The 15,718-nt window shown below is 43.3% G+C and overlaps 1 protein-coding gene across 12 annotated transcripts in view; it reads right to left on the bottom strand.

Annotated features, from left to right (window-relative positions):
• Window positions 1-233: 233 nt before the first annotated feature.
• Window positions 234-15,718, bottom strand: part of BLTP1 (bridge-like lipid transfer protein family member 1) — a 1,988,102-nt gene continuing 1,972,617 nt past the window's right edge. For all 12 annotated transcript variants that reach the window (XM_085641559.1, XM_085641555.1, XM_085641564.1 and 9 more), the window contains one exon: window positions 234-837. In XM_085641559.1, coding sequence (XP_085497685.1) covers window positions 621-837 — 217 coding nt within the window. In that variant the 3' untranslated portion in view covers window positions 234-620. The remainder of the gene's footprint in view (window positions 838-15,718) is intronic.

The following is a 15,718-nucleotide window of genomic DNA, read 5'->3' on the forward strand; positions in this document are numbered from 1 at the left end:
GCTTTATATACCTGCATCATCATACCAGGGAGATTTGCAGCATGTGTCACAAAAGGGCCACATGGTGCTGGTGAGGTATGGATGAAATATTTCGAATCCACCCAGCAGCTTGAAAAAAGTTCAGAATATGGAATGTGAGAGGAGGAGTATCCACTTGATTATTAAAGTAAGAAAATTTCGAAACGTTCCTAACAATTTTATATGGAAAAGACTTCTGGTAAACAACACATGCATCACACTGTCAACAAGAATTTATTTTGTTATTGCAAATAAAAATAATGAAAATTCACAGTTAATAATCTGCACATATTTTACAGATGTTGGAATCATATTGCACATATCGACCCAATAACCCCAACAGTGTGTTCAAAAATGTCCTCACCCATTCTCTTTCCCAATATATACATTTGTAATAATCATGCAATACTTATCCATCAAAGAATGGCAGCTTACACCACAGTAAACAGGTACACTCACATTGACAACAGGGCAGCACAATGTTACAAGAGTTAGCTTTCAGGATCAGTTTTAAAATACATTCTTATTATACAATAAAAGATTTCAGTGTAATAGACCGTGGGTTTGGATAAAACCGGGATTGTTCTAATATTAAAATGTCTCTAGTGCTCCTCCTTGTCTTTTCCTTTCCTTTCTTTTTCATCCTGAAGTGCAGAGCCTAGTTTTTTAATGAGGACAGATAGCACTTTATCCAATGGATCCATAACCCCTCGCTGAAGCCATTTTGGAATGGTAGTTCTTGCATGGTGGAAACCCAGCTTTTGAAGTATGTAATCTACACCGACTGGGTCAATTTTCCTTCCAGTCCAAGAAATAAGCCTAAAAGAAAAAATATTTTGATTAAACAGGTGTAATCCATCAGGGACTGCATTAAAATAATAATGCTCATAGTAAACATATACTTCCAAATTTAAATGTAGCAGTGAAAAGCACAGAACACGCAAGGTTAATCATGAATATGTTTACATGTTCGTCAACATTACTCTACTGTATAAGAGATTTGAAAATGGTGAGGAGTCAATTTGCCCCTCACCAAAAAGTGTGAAAAGTTTGGCTCAGTAAATTCACATCCTGTCCAGTCGAAGAGGTATGATCAAATTGTTGGTGAATGTAAGAGAAGAATGAAAAGACAGTATCATAACACATGAAGTGGCACCATCTGTAAGTGGCAAAATTAACAAGATACCTACCTTCGGTAACACTCTTTCTGGTGGCTACTCTAACTGCAGATTCCTCACCATGTAAATATTCCCTAGGCATCAGACTGGATCTGGAAAAACTTTAAAGCAGTACTCTTGTGCGCCAAAAGGTGGCCTTGTGCAGCCTGTGCCGATGTCATTTTGTTCAAGAAGAGACCAGAAAAATCACATATAAGCACCAACCATGCACACCTCTTAATCTCCAAGCATAGAGATGCAGATTGTCAGGTCCGGGAGCAGCACCCTGCCCTGCTGCTGTGAAAAAAGATCTCCGAGGAGGCGGCAGCTTGATGGGGAGGACAGAAGCTCATGCCAAGGAGTTCTGGATACCTCACTCTCTTGGCACCATTAGGTATTGCTAGGATGACTCTGGCCTGGTCATTGCTGATCTTCTTCACAACTTGGAGCAAGAGAGGTAGGGGCAGGAAGGTATACAGTAGGCCCAAGGTCCACTTTAGATAGAAGGTGTCTCAGAGAGAGACAGCTGCCTTGGAAACACCAATGCGCAAAACTGCTGACCATACACATTCTCAACATGGGTTCTCCCCATTTTTAGAAGACCGCCTGCCCCTGTACCTGTGCAATTGCCATTTGTGATCCGCTGAGTTTGTCTGCCCTGGTGTTTAGAGATCCCCCTGTAGTTTACCACCAGAGAAATTCCTTGGCAGTCCAGCCACTTCAGGAGGCATAGAGCCTCTTGACACAGGACCTAAGAACCCACCCAACTCACCCTGCTTGTTGCAGTATTACATGGCGGTGGTGTTGTCCATGAGAACCTGCACCAGCCTTTCTCTTATAGTGGGCAGGACAGCATTCAGAAACAAGCAAACCACACCCAACTTAAACAAACTGCTGTAGTGTTGAGTCCCTTCTGGAGAACAGAGGCCTCTGATCTTCATTTCTACACGGCCCCCCAAACCCAGCAGCGGTGTATCCATGACACTGTTAGCTCCGGTCGGGGGTAAAGAACGCTGACCACAGACCCAATAGCTGTGCAGAAAACCCAGATTTATTGTTGACTGGTGGGCCAGAGCAGAGTCTAGCCCAGGACCTAATAAGGTGCCTGTTAAAGCCTTGTTAAATGGCAGGAGGAGCTTGAAAGATTTCCCCAGCTGAATAACTTCTGTCAAGACCTTAGTCTTCACCTCCAAGTTGGGGAGATGGAGGTCAAGAATTTCTGCAGCCCTACACATTACCATGGCGTGGTGGTCTTTTGCAGTCTCCTCCGAAATCTGGATATAATCTGACAATATACCCCTCATTATGTGCCCACCAGGATTTGAGATCTCACCGCAGAGCCCGTGTATGTGCTACCTGGTATGTTTTGCCAGCAGGATGCAGGAGGCCAACAATCTCATGAGCCTCTCGTCATCCACACTGAGATCCAGGACTGAGGCTGAAACATCAGGTTCCTAGGCTGAATGTCCTGGACTCTCTGCCTCAGGGGGAAAGGCACAAAACACTACCGTATCCAGAATACCTCAGAAGAACGGTAGCGCCTGAGAAGGAGTCAAGTGTGACTTTGGCACATTGATAGTGAACCCAAACGATATTAGGTGGTTCACCATCATCCAGAGGAGGTTCATGACTGCCTAGGGCAAGTGCGCGTTCAGCAGTCAGTTGTCAAGGTGGGGGAAGACAGGTACCCCAGACTTCTGAAGATGTGCTGCGATCACCACCATGACTTTTGTGAACACCTGAGGGGTACTAGGGAGACCAAAAGGGAGCTCGGCAAATTGAAAATGTGCCTGTCACACCACATGCCACAACACAGGTAGGCTGGCAGAACGGGTATATGGAAATAAGCTGCCTGTAGGTCCAAAGCTAGCATACATTTTCTACGGTCCAGGGCAGACAAGACCTGGGCCACTGTGAGCATTTAGAATTTTTCAAAAGGCCTCTGTCTATTTTGGGCACCAGAAAGTAGCGGGTGTAACAACCACATCTTACTTCCAGAGCAGGTACTCTCATGATAGCCCCTTTTGTCAAAAGGGCTTGCGCTTCCTGCTGTAAAATGGAAAGTCAGTCATTGGTGGAAAGTGTGGTGGTGAAGAAAGGAAGGAGATGGCATAGCCCTTGCGAAAAATGTGCAGAACCCACCTGTCGGATGTTATGGCCTGCTAACCCAGCAAGAATCATTGGACCCTGCTTCCCACTAGGTGGCTGTGCTCCACTAATTGTATGCTAAAAGGGTTTTGTATTTAGGAATGCATGGGAGGGGGGTATAGGACTGGATGACCCATTGACCTTGGCTGTGAAGACTGTGGGCACTACGGCCATGAAACTGCTGGGTGCCATGTTGTGGTTGGATTGGCTGGCCGTATGGGATACCTCTGCCAACTTCAAAAAGGAGCGGTAGGATTGATGCAGCTGGCGAAGTGGGGCAAATAAGCCCAAGGAGTGTGCCGTAGCCCTGTGCTCCTTGAACAACTCGAGGGCGGAGTCTACCTTGTTCCGAAACAGGTGAGTTCTATTGAACAATATGTCCATGAGGGATGACTGAACATAGCCTCAAAAACTGGTGGACCGGAGCCAGACATGGCAGTGAATAACACTGGTGCAGATGGCTCCTTTGATGGAATTGATAGTGACCAAGCCACAATGAATCGTGAACTTGGCAGCATCACGGCCGTCCTGAATGACTTGGAAAAGGACAGATCAGAGAACTTCAGGAATACCTGAACACTTCTAGTATTTGTAAAGAGGTGATCCAGCCTTAGGCTTCCTCAACCTTTTCTTGTTATTTTCCTTATCTGTCTCCTTTGCATTTTTTCAATGGACTTCCACTACTGAGTCCCAAGGGTGAGGTAACAGTGCCCCAGCAAATAGCTGGGATTCACGAATCTCAGCAACAAACTGGTAGATGAAAATTCTCGTTTGCCAAAGGTTTCGACACATTTTGAATCTGTCTGAAGGAGTAGGTGGGAATGTGTTGGGATTGGTCTTACTTGCGGACACCAAACCATCACACATTCAAGAGAGGGGCGCTGAGATAAAAAAAAAAGTGGGAACTCTTGGGGCAGAGTGATGGCATTGCCCATTTTGGTGCTGACTGGTAGGCCAGAGCAAGGTTTGGCTCATGCCCCCAAAAAGGTATCTGTTAAGGCACTGTTAAATGGCAGGGAGGGCTCAGAAGATATTTCCCTAGCTGAAGGACTTCTGTCAAGGCGTTGGTCTTCACCTCCAAAGTGGGGAGCTGGAGGTCAAGAACATCTGCAGCCCTACACATTACCATGGCATAGGAAGCTGACTCCTCAGTGGCTGGTCCAGGGGGAGAGGGAAAGGCCTGTTTAAGGGGAGGTATCGAGATGCCTTTAAGGTGCTTTTTCAAGGGCAATGCATAGTTGGGCAGGCAAAGTACTGACAATTCAACGAGGTCTATCAGGCCTCCTTGAAAACAGATCTCAAACCAGCATCAAAAAGTCACATGCACGCATTCAGACTGGTCTCTTAAAGGACTTGCGAGAGGCCATCTTCCTAAAATGTAAGATTGATCTACTACCTATTGAAAAAACCGAGGAGCCAATACTATGTCTACGGTAATAGTTCTATGAACGGGTTAAGAAAACTGGTTCTCTATTAGCAAGGAGACTGAGGAACCAGACAATCTCCAGGAAATAGGGGCACTACTCTTGATAGAAACAAGGACGAAGTGCGGGCTTACCAGGATTTCTATTCCTCTTTGTATAGAGAGGATCCTATCTCCCATGAAGAGGCTGCTGTCTTTATTCAGGTATTCAGTAGCAACTGTTAGAACGTATTCAAAAGCAGAGCCAGTGGAATCAATTCATAGGCTCATGTGATTTATTTCACAATTTTTGGGATTATTCCATAGATTCAATGACATTCAATTCATGTCAAACATAAAGGGCAACACAAATTGGACAAAATTTCAACATATGAATTACATGAACAATTAACACATACAAACAATCTTTACAAATGTGTATAATACATCAGTGATTTATGTGCAATTACAAAAACACAAAAAGGTCATTAAAGCACCAGTCCATAAATAAAAGGTAGCAATAAGGCGGAGTAGCAAGTCAAAACTTGCAGACCACTATTCATTCTCCTGCCTATATGCACAGCTCTGGGGGGTCCCATTAATCAGGTTAAAGGTTGCTTAGGGAGGGAATTAATTGCGCCTTCTCCTTAAGCCAACAGGGTTAGCTTTTCCCAGACGCTGTTGTCAACGCGTTTCCTACCCCATCAGCAGTCAGGGGTTTTCATCAGGACTTGGACGTGGTAAGGTCTATTAAGAAAAAATCAAAGAGAGACAAGGTATGTGTTACCTACACCTATCACTTGAATGGAGGTGTGTTAATTCTCCATTGTCGAGCTAAGCGCATAAATACCTTTTGTTATGGAAAAGGGGATGTTCCTAGTGTTTCAGAAATTTCTGGCACTGGATATGGCTGTGAGGCCTGTCGAAGAATAACGTATGTGAGTGATGAGTTTAATATGAAAAGAGGCGTCCCTATTTATTTTGTGATAAAGAATGACTTGCCTGCGTCAATGGCGGTTCTTACTTGTGTGGATTCGTGCCACCGATGGCTTTGTCAGTTCAGTTGTAGCGCCTATTCGGGAAAATGCAGATGCTTAATGTCCCTTACACCCATGCCCCTGAACTGGCGCGCAGTGGGTGAAGTGCGATACTAAAAGAACTCATTATCAGATAGTCTTTGCAAAATTTATTGAAGAAAACACTTGTGGTGCTTTAAAAAGTGCTGTGATTACTACACTTTGGGGTCCGGTTGCAACGAACATTTCTGTGCCTAAGTTATGCATTTAAAAAAAATAAGGAGAATTCTCATACGCTGGATGTTAAAGAGGCAGCAAGCTGGTAAACAGACGCGCGTTATAAATGGAACTTAATGTGTCGAGGATGACCTATGCGGGCTCTAGAGACTGACTTGTTGGAGCACGAGCGCGTTAACATTTACAGAGATATTTATTTATTTTCGAAAACAAGGTCATATGCTTCACTAACGCGCAGTTCTAAGGAGACATGAAGTTGTAAACTCACTGTTTTTTCGAATGTCTTAACGCGGTCGTGTTTGGCAGGAACCAAGCCTGTCTCTGCCACTGGTGCAGTGATACTGGTGCACAAGCAAAAGGCAAGACCTGAAGTGGATTTCCCAAGTCGTTTTTTGAATAAGTGGATTCTGGGAAATGTAGTTGTGAATCAGGTGTGTTTGGTAAATGGAATGTATGTCAGGGGCATCAAAATTTTAATATTGGCTACAGCCATGAAACTTCAGACATCTCATTGAGCCCTGAGTGCACTGTGTCAAATTTTAAAATAAGGTACACTTCTTTTTGTAGTTATAACCTTTCAGTGTCTCCTCCTCGAGGGTTGGGTGAAATCAAACAGAGTATGGTCCATTTAAAATCTTTATCAGTATGAGCTTATTCAACGAAGTGGCTCACCATGGGCGCAGTCAATGTTTTATTTTTGATGAGTGATCCGTGTTGTACAATTCTTTGTTTTGCCTCTTGAGTAGTTTTGCCGATGTAAAGCTTATGGCATGGGCATTGTATTGCGTAAACTACATTCCGTGTCTTGCAATTGGTAAATTCTTTATGTTGCCAATTTGTGTGGCTATCTGAGAAGGTATTGCCTTCGCTTGTCATATTGCAAACGGAGCAATTCTCACATTTGTTGTGTCCTTGTATAGGATTCAGTTTCAGCATGGAGCAAAGGTTGTCTGTGCGCTTGCTTCCTGAGTCTATTGCCCGCACAATTTGTTGGCCAATACTGCGGTTCTTTTTGAGGGCAAATAACGGTTGTCCTATGTTTTTTATAGAGCCTTCAATCAGATGCCGATTACTTTTGATGATCTTTTTCAAGGGGTTAGGTTAAGGTCCGAAGGTGATTACGCAAACTAAGCGATCCAATGGTGGCTTCTGCTTCTTGACTAGTAGATGTTCTCGGTGGGTATACCAGGCTCGTTTCATCGAGTGCCTTAAAAGTTTTTAGGGTATCCTCTCTCTCGTAACTTGAAGGCCAAAGCTTCAGCGTGGAGTTCAAAATCCTCCTTTCTCGTGCAATTGCGCCTGATGCGCAAAAATTGTCCGTATGGTAAATTGTCTTTTAGATTTTGTGGATGATGGCTGGTGTAATGTAGGGTATTGTTCTTGTCTGTTGGTTTGGTATGCAAAGTTGTTATGAGGCCAGTGGGTGAAACCTTTACTTCAACATCTAGAAATGGCAAGGTTTTTTTGCTGTTTGTAAGGCTGAATTGAATATCTGGGTTGCGAATATTTAGCCATGTGTGAAATTCCATCAACAGCTGTTCGTCGCCATTCCAGATGCACCATACGTCATCAATATACCGGTGCCATTTAGCAATTCTTTCTTTGTAGGGATTGTTGTTGTAAATGAAATGAAGTTCATATCTGGCCATATACAGTACCGCCATCTCCGGCGCGAAGGGGCAGCCCATGGCTGTTCCTTTGAATTGTATAAAGAAGGCATCATCAAATTTGAACTAATTCCATCGTAAACATAATGACGCAAACTATTTAATCAATTTCGTTCAGGATTTCCTTTGTCGGGTCAGCTGGAATGCGACTGTACCACATGGGGTTATCAACATGACTTTTGCCTTCTTGAAGATATGCCCCCTTTGACCATAAGACTATTGCTCCACCTTTATCAGCGGGTTTGATCACCGTTGTTTTTTGTTCTTGAAGTGATTTGATGGCCATTCTTTGTTCACAAGAGATGTTGTTCCTTGCAAAAATTGCTTTCTTTTTCAATACATAGAGGGAAGACAGTGTAGCTTGTTCAAATGCAAAGATGTTTCTGTGGATGTTATAGGTGGGTGGACAAAAGTTGGATTTATTCCGCAAGCCTGTGACTTCATTGCTTAAAGTTGTTTCTCTGTCTTCAAAGAAAGATCTGAGGCGTGTTTTTCTAAATAATTCCATCACTTCCATTTGAAGCAAAGTGAAATCCGTTTTAGCCCAAGGGACGAATGTTAAACCAAGTCCAAGGACCTCAAGTTGGTCTTTGGTGAGTAACCTGTTAGACAAATTGATAATAGATGATTTGGTCACGTTTTGTAATATTGGCAACGGATCCGCATTTCCCATGGCTGTGGTTTGTAACGCTCTTATTTCTGTTGGCCTGCCCCTAAAAAAAACGATTTCCCTTGTTGATTGGAATTGGACGGTCCTTCCCCGGAGTCGCCTGTAGATTCAGAGGATGTTGTGTCTGAAAAGGTCAGAAATCTGCGTCTTGATCTTCCTTGATATTCAGATAAGAATCTGCGAGAATTTGCTTGAGTATAGAAATCTTCTTTTAAATAGGGGTACACGGATTTGATATTGAAGTTTTTCTTATCTTTCTCAAATTTGTTGGTTTTGAATGTAATCCTTTTGTCTTTGAAGTCAGAGATTTCCTTCTCTATTTTTTCTAGAATGGCTTTTGCTTCAGTGGTTGTGTGGTACAAGCTTCCTAGGACCGGTTTCTGGCATTTCAGCCGTCTTCAGCCAGGCTTGCTTGAATCCAGTGGCAAAGTTTGATGGGTTTGATCCATCACCGCCATAAGTTCGCCATAACCGGTCCTAGGAAACTTGTTTCCGGTCCAGGGAAGGCATGGCTTGGCAGTTCGGGCTGGACTGTTCCCATGAGGCACAGGATCAGACTGATTTGCATATGGCCATGTCTGAACTGGGGTGGCAGAGTGGGCTAAAGAACGGTGATGGATCAAACCCAGATCTGTTGACTGGGTGTGAGTGTTTGATTGGTTCTGATGCTCCGTCCATCACCACCCCCTTTTGTACCTCAGTGGTTGTGTGGGCGTCTTGTATGGCTTGGATCTGTTGTTCTATCTCCTCAAGTTCTTTTTGACAAATTCTTTGAGCTGTCTCGATGGTATGTACCACAAGGTCCCGACAGCACTTGGTACTGATGAAGCTGAAATCTTTTTTGTATAGAGGGCCTTCAGTGAAAATCACTGGTACATTTTTTACCTGGAGGCCCCACGGTATAGTTCTGGCTTTTAAGTGCTCCACTAAAAAACGGCCATGTAACTCTGTTCTGACGTGTTTTATCTGGAGACGAAGTCGTTTTTCTGAAACGTTTTGATGTTTGGCTCAGGTTCATGCCGCATCGGACAAGCAAGCTTAAGATTTGATTGATGAGGGCCATGAAGAACCTGTCACTATCAGGTGTTTCTTAAAAGAGATGGAACGGGTTTCCTATGAGGCTGTGGTACCACATTTAATTGATAGAAATAAAAATAATTCTATTAAAAGCACCGTTCATAATGGAAGCCAGGATAAAAAAGTGATAATACAGAGCAATAAACATTTACAAGAAATAGGTAATGGTGGAGGACCGGAGGTCGCCTTAATCTGTCCCGTGAAGGGTAATATTGTAAATGACAAGTCGATTCTAGATGTAGTTTAAAGCGATAGTCTAATCAGGGATCTGATCAACATGCCTTTTTGCTCCATGCTCTCGGATAAAATATGTGTCTGGGCTATTAAACAGTCATCAAGTCCCATTGCTATCTTGAATGATAAAAACAAACTGAAGCAGATCGGGCTACTCCATCTATTCAAAGAAGACTTTCTCTACCCTATATGATCAATTTGATCTCGACTAATGACGTGAGTTCCCACAAAAAGAGCATTTATATTATTAGGCAAAATGTTATGCCTAATACAAAAGATCTTACCCTCCCTATTCAAAAATGTCCTCATTACTCAGTAGAGTTAAATAGTTATCAGGCCTGGCTTAATCCAATGAATATGATTCTTGATTCCATTGACCATCTTCTAGCTATATTAAAGGATGTGGAAAATAATGCAGACATCAATCTTCAAATGTTACACATCTTAGTGGAACAAAAAGAAGGGGTTGGAAATGATGATGTGCAAAACGGAAACCATTTAGGGAAGGGACCCGACATTTTTTTTTTTGTAAACATATTTTATTCGTCAAATACACATTTAGCGAAGCTCTATGACCCAGAGACTTCCGCAACAGCAAAATTACGCATACCTTCTGAGGAAATATGAATTTTATGGTCAATTGTGTCCCCTATCTTAGACCCCAACGGCTCCATGTACATGCTACAAGTACATGTATGTTCCCTCCACTTCAAGCTATGAAGACACAAATACATATGCGTCCAACGTCAACATGTCCTCTTTCAGATCTGCCATGAATGGGTCAGATATTCCGTTCCTAAGTATGCCTTGCCACCGTCTTTATATGGTGTACTTTTCACGTTTTCCAGCTCTGGCAAGGTAGGCCCTGAATTCTGCCATCGAGCCTTTTCCTGCTTCTGCCTCTGAATGCTCCAGCCTGGACCTGTATCTGTATCCACGAACTTTGTCCTACTCCCTGTGCGGCTAAACGGTGCCCGGCCCGGCCTGTTGCCTGCCAAGACTGTATTCAGCCTTCAAGTTATCTGCTCCGCTCCTCGAGAAATGCATTCCTGTCTAGTAGTTTAGGTAAACATTCTTCCAGCTACAGAGCAAAGGGCCCGGCCTTACTGTCTCCGAGCAAGTAATTCATGACTTTCGTTACCATGGTAGGCCCATGCCCTCTCGCATCACATGTAGACACTTAGACGCTTGTACACGCACTAGCAGTCAGTATAGAATAGCCTCTGCTTGAGAGACCTTCCCTTCCAGATAATATAGTTCCTTAAACACAAGATATTAGATACGATTTGGAATTAGGTTGTCCTGACATCCCAGACTTCTGTCTCCTCATGTAGGGCTAAATGTCAAGTCCCCTTCACCCTATAGTTACACGTCAATCACACGTCATGCGGCTGCGCGCGCATCTCTGCCATGTATTTCTGCTGACATTGCAGGATTCTCTTATGGATCCACCCACTTGTGTCATCATCATAATGACGTTTCTAGTATATGCCTTTATGCACGCCTATTGTAACGCCTTTTTCATTACGTATGTGTATTCTTATCTCTCTTCTCAGCTGTAACGCCTTCTGCATATGTCTTTACTGTAATGCATTTACTATAAATATGATAACCTGTCAATAATGTATTGCCGATCCCTTCCTGAACCTTCGTGGTGACGGAACCCGATTGCCTGGTTCGAACCATAATTCCTTTGTAAGGAATAAATTCCCTTTTATAACCTCAAATACCACGGATTCTGCCTCTTATTTTTACTGAGTTATTCTTATTGAATTTTACCGCATAAATTAAGTCTAGGTAATTTAAATTTACCACATAATTGGCGCCCGAACAGGGACACCTCTCACACCCCACGCGCCGGAGGTGCGTTGCAGACCCGGTCTCCTGCCACAGCCGGACGGACAACTACGCGTACCCGCAGGATTTCCTGTATCTCCCTCAGGCCAACGGGGGCGACTGAGGCTGCGATCAACACCCAGACGAGGCGGTGAGGAGTGCGGAGAATCCCGACCAGAGCCTAGCTGAGAGAGCAAGATCCGAGGTATACAGAGGCCCACCAGATTCCGAAGTTCCGAAGTATCTAAGTCACGAGTCCAGTCCAGTTTGGTCTAGTCCAGTCCAGTTTCCGAGGCCTTCCGTTCCGTGCTTCCCGGTGAGTACCGTTGCTGGGGACGCATCTAGACGTGCACATTAGTTTGTGCCGGTCAAGACGGGTTTGGGTACACAGATCCGGTCTGCACTGTCTCAGCAGTGTATCTGTACTGTTTAGCAGTACATCCAGTATATCTAGTATTATACAGTTAACTAGTTTTATTCTAATTATTATTGTTCGTTCTAAAATGTTTTGATATGTTTTAAATGTCGTGGTATGAGTGATTGTTCGATCTTCATTATTGTATTTATTGTATTAATTGTGTTCAAGTCCAAGTGTTAAAATTCAAGTAAGAATCAAGTAGCAAGGTTCAAGATGCCGTTATTCTCGAAATTAAGACAGATAAAAACTAGAAAAGGGATACTCGAGGAAGCCGTTCCCATTCCACCTAGGGACACTCCAGGGTACTTTATGTACCATAAACATGGCCTAGATGCCGTATTATATCTTGATTTATGGGTGGACTACACCAAGCATTTAGCAGAGAGTCAGAGATGGCCCGCTGCTGGAACATGGGATGCAGATTGCATCATGAGAGTAGAAGAAGTATTATGGAAAAAGAAAGCCAGACAGTCACAGAAAGATGCCATTGAACTATGGCGTAAAGAATCGCATAGACGCACAGACAAAGCGTTCAGAAAAGAAGAGAAAGGTAGAGAGAATTCAGACAAAGCCCGAGAAAACATATTAATTGACGAAGGTATCCGAGTAAAAACAGAACAAGTAGACAGACAACGAAACACTCTTATGAATGGTATGTATCCTCTTCTGGCCGAGGGTTTGCCTAAGGCCACCCAGGAGGTACCAAAAGATCTGCCACCTCCATTACTCCCGATTAAAGTACATCCCAAGACCGCAAATGACATTTTCCTTTCTTCCTATTTGGATGATGCTGCCCCCGAATATGCTAATGGTGCGCAGCCACGCGCACCACTTGTTGACGACGCTCAACCCCAAGATCATCTGCCCCCACCTCCGCAGCAACAAACTCCTCCTCACGTTCAAAACGTTCCACCTGTTTCTACAGTCCTTCCTGCATCTACACTCTCTACCCTACATCCAACAAATCCTTTTGGACTTGGCACCTCAGGAGGTGCGACAGGAGGTGCGACAGGAGGTTTTTCCACGCCACCGCCAGCACCTAGATTGACTTATAGGGATTTAGCACACCAACGTACACCCCAAACAGCTAATGACAAAATATTTAATGAGCCTCTTACAGATTGTAGATATGATCCAGTGCCAGGTAAACACGACAGAATGTTGCTATCATCAGTACGTTTACGACGAGTTTCGACCTATCTAATGACATCACCAGGAATGATTGGTCATCTAGACAAAATATATCACTTTATCCAAACAGGGCAAGGTCCTGAAAGTATTGGCGAGGCCATGGAATACCAGAAAGTGGACATGCAAAAATTATTGTTACGCTTCTTTATAAACTGCTTGATCAGAAACAGAGATAGGCCTGAGGTAGATCCGGAGGAAATGCAAGTACTTACCAGATGGGGTCAGAATATAGCAGACGGAAAACATGATAAACAGAAGAGTATAGAAGTTATGCACCGAAAGATCAGAAAAGAAGTAGAACGAATACATGAAAGAAGATTAGAGGCAGATAAAACTGAATCAGAGGGAGAGGAGGAGGAACAGTCAGAAATGAACGCAGGACAATTAGAATTACCAGCTAGAGAAACGATAGCTTATGTAGGAAAAGGAAGATTTTTCAATAATCCAATACGTCCGATACGTGCAGAATGTAACAGAATTTTTCAAACAGCTATCTCAAATCCAAGGACCCCTGAACACTTATTCCAGGCTACTGATAAATTACTTCGAGAACGAAGGAGGTACCATGTACTCGATTCTATGGATGAACAAGAATTAGCCAGGTCAGCAGTACAATGGGCTGACAGTTCTAAAAAATACAGTGATGATGCGCTAGCACACACGCTTCTGAATCTTGCACCCGACGAACAGCATTTAGCTGGTATATACATGATACAACATCTCCTTATATTATTTAAAGGCCAACACTCCGATCCTGGTCCCCTACCTGATATACTGATAGAATTACTCACAAATAAATGGAGAGGTATGGGTACCGATCTAATTAAAGAAATTCTAGAATACCGACACAGATATAGTGCCTTTTTGTGTCCTGAACATGATTCAGCTCCCTCCATGGAAAGAAAAACGTATTACGTAGACAGACAGAATCCCTTACGCGAAGTACACCCAGTTAGGAATGATGATAATACTTTTAGACGCGTGTTTGTGTACACGCCTATAACTAAAATAGAACTATTGGAAATGAAAAAATTAGTGCCCAGCCATGACAAAGATCCAGCAGGTTTTCACCGTGAAATAAAAGACATGTTACTCATGGGTGATTATACCTATCCTGACATTATGAAAATATTGAAAGTATTACTGCCTGCCGGTATTTACGAGAAACTGAAAGAAAAAGAGTGGGAAGTGGGAGACCAAAAGATTGATTGGACAGCATTAGAAAACGAAGAAAATGCCCGAACTGCAGGCGTAGGGCTTGGAGACAAAACTAAAGCATTACCAGGATTATTAGTACAAGTACTGCCACGTTTATTAACTACGAAAAAGGAAGACTGGGGAGCAATCTCAGCTTGCAAACAGAAACCCGATGAAGACACTAGTGATTTTTATTCCCGATTTGAAAAATGTTTTGGTATTAACAGCGGCCTGAAAGCAAGTAGCGATTCATATCCACATCTCTTTGTAACAAAACTAGTCGAGAATTCCCTGCCCCAGGTTAAAAACAGAGTATTGAAAGTTGAGAGCACTTGGCAAGCTAACACTCCTTCACAAATGTTACAAATGTTACAGTATCACCAGAATAGAATTAGAGAAGAACAAGACCACGAACAAAGACGTATGAAAGACACGAAAATGAAAATGCTCGTTGCCCAGTCAGTTCCAGCTGACGGTCATAAAAAGGGTGCGACACAGTCCAGTAATTCAGCGGTTCCCGTTAAAGGGACATGCAACTATTGTAAACAGCCAGGTCATTATATAAACGATTGTGCAGTTCTGAAACATAATATCTCTACGGGTAAAACCAAGGAGAGACCACGTCCGCCTAGACAGGATCAGATCCAACAACAAGCACCTCAGAATGTACAGCCTATGCAAACTGCACAACAGACCGTAGCGGTACCACAGTCACAGCCTATTGCCGCAACACAAAACACGACACAACAGATGTACCAGTATGCACAAAATGACTATCCAGATTATCAGCAATACACATGAAATAGCCTAGAGAGGGAAGTTGGCTTACCCCTTATTGAGGTTCCTGTAGATCAGGAGGGTCCTTATGTACAGAGTCAAGTATTAGGGAAAGACAGAAAGTTTCTACTTGATACAGGGGCAAGCAGAACAACTATAAGTCACGACGAGGTTCCAGGGGCACCCCTCTCAGGCTCACAAAATATTTCCCTTGGTTTTTCAGGAAAGCCTACTATTAACGAAGTATCGCAACCGCTTCCTCTTACAGTTGGTCCATTGACACGGACTACAGATTTATTGCTTACTAAATCATGTCCAGAAAACTTGTTAGGTATAAAAACATTGAAAGCTCTAGGAGCTATAATATGTTGTTCTCCGGACGGAGTACGACTGTTTTTGCGTGACTTTAAAGGTCACTACGTGTCAAGAGACATGGATCACCGGTTACAGAATCTACCTGCACTTTTATGGGCACAAGGCCCCACTGATGTAGGTTGTATGCACATTACACCATATCGAGTCACACTCAAAGCAGGAGTGGTATTACCACGAATGCGACAATACAAGTTACCTCCAGATGCTGTAGTGGCTTTACTGCAAATCATTGACGAGCTCGTTGCACAAGGAGTGGTTGTGGAAACCGACTCCAATATATGTAATTCTCCGATCATTC

This window comes from Triturus cristatus, chromosome 2_2, assembly GCF_964204655.1.
Source record: "Triturus cristatus chromosome 2_2, aTriCri1.1, whole genome shotgun sequence".
Lineage (NCBI taxonomy): Eukaryota > Metazoa > Chordata > Amphibia > Caudata > Salamandridae > Triturus > Triturus cristatus.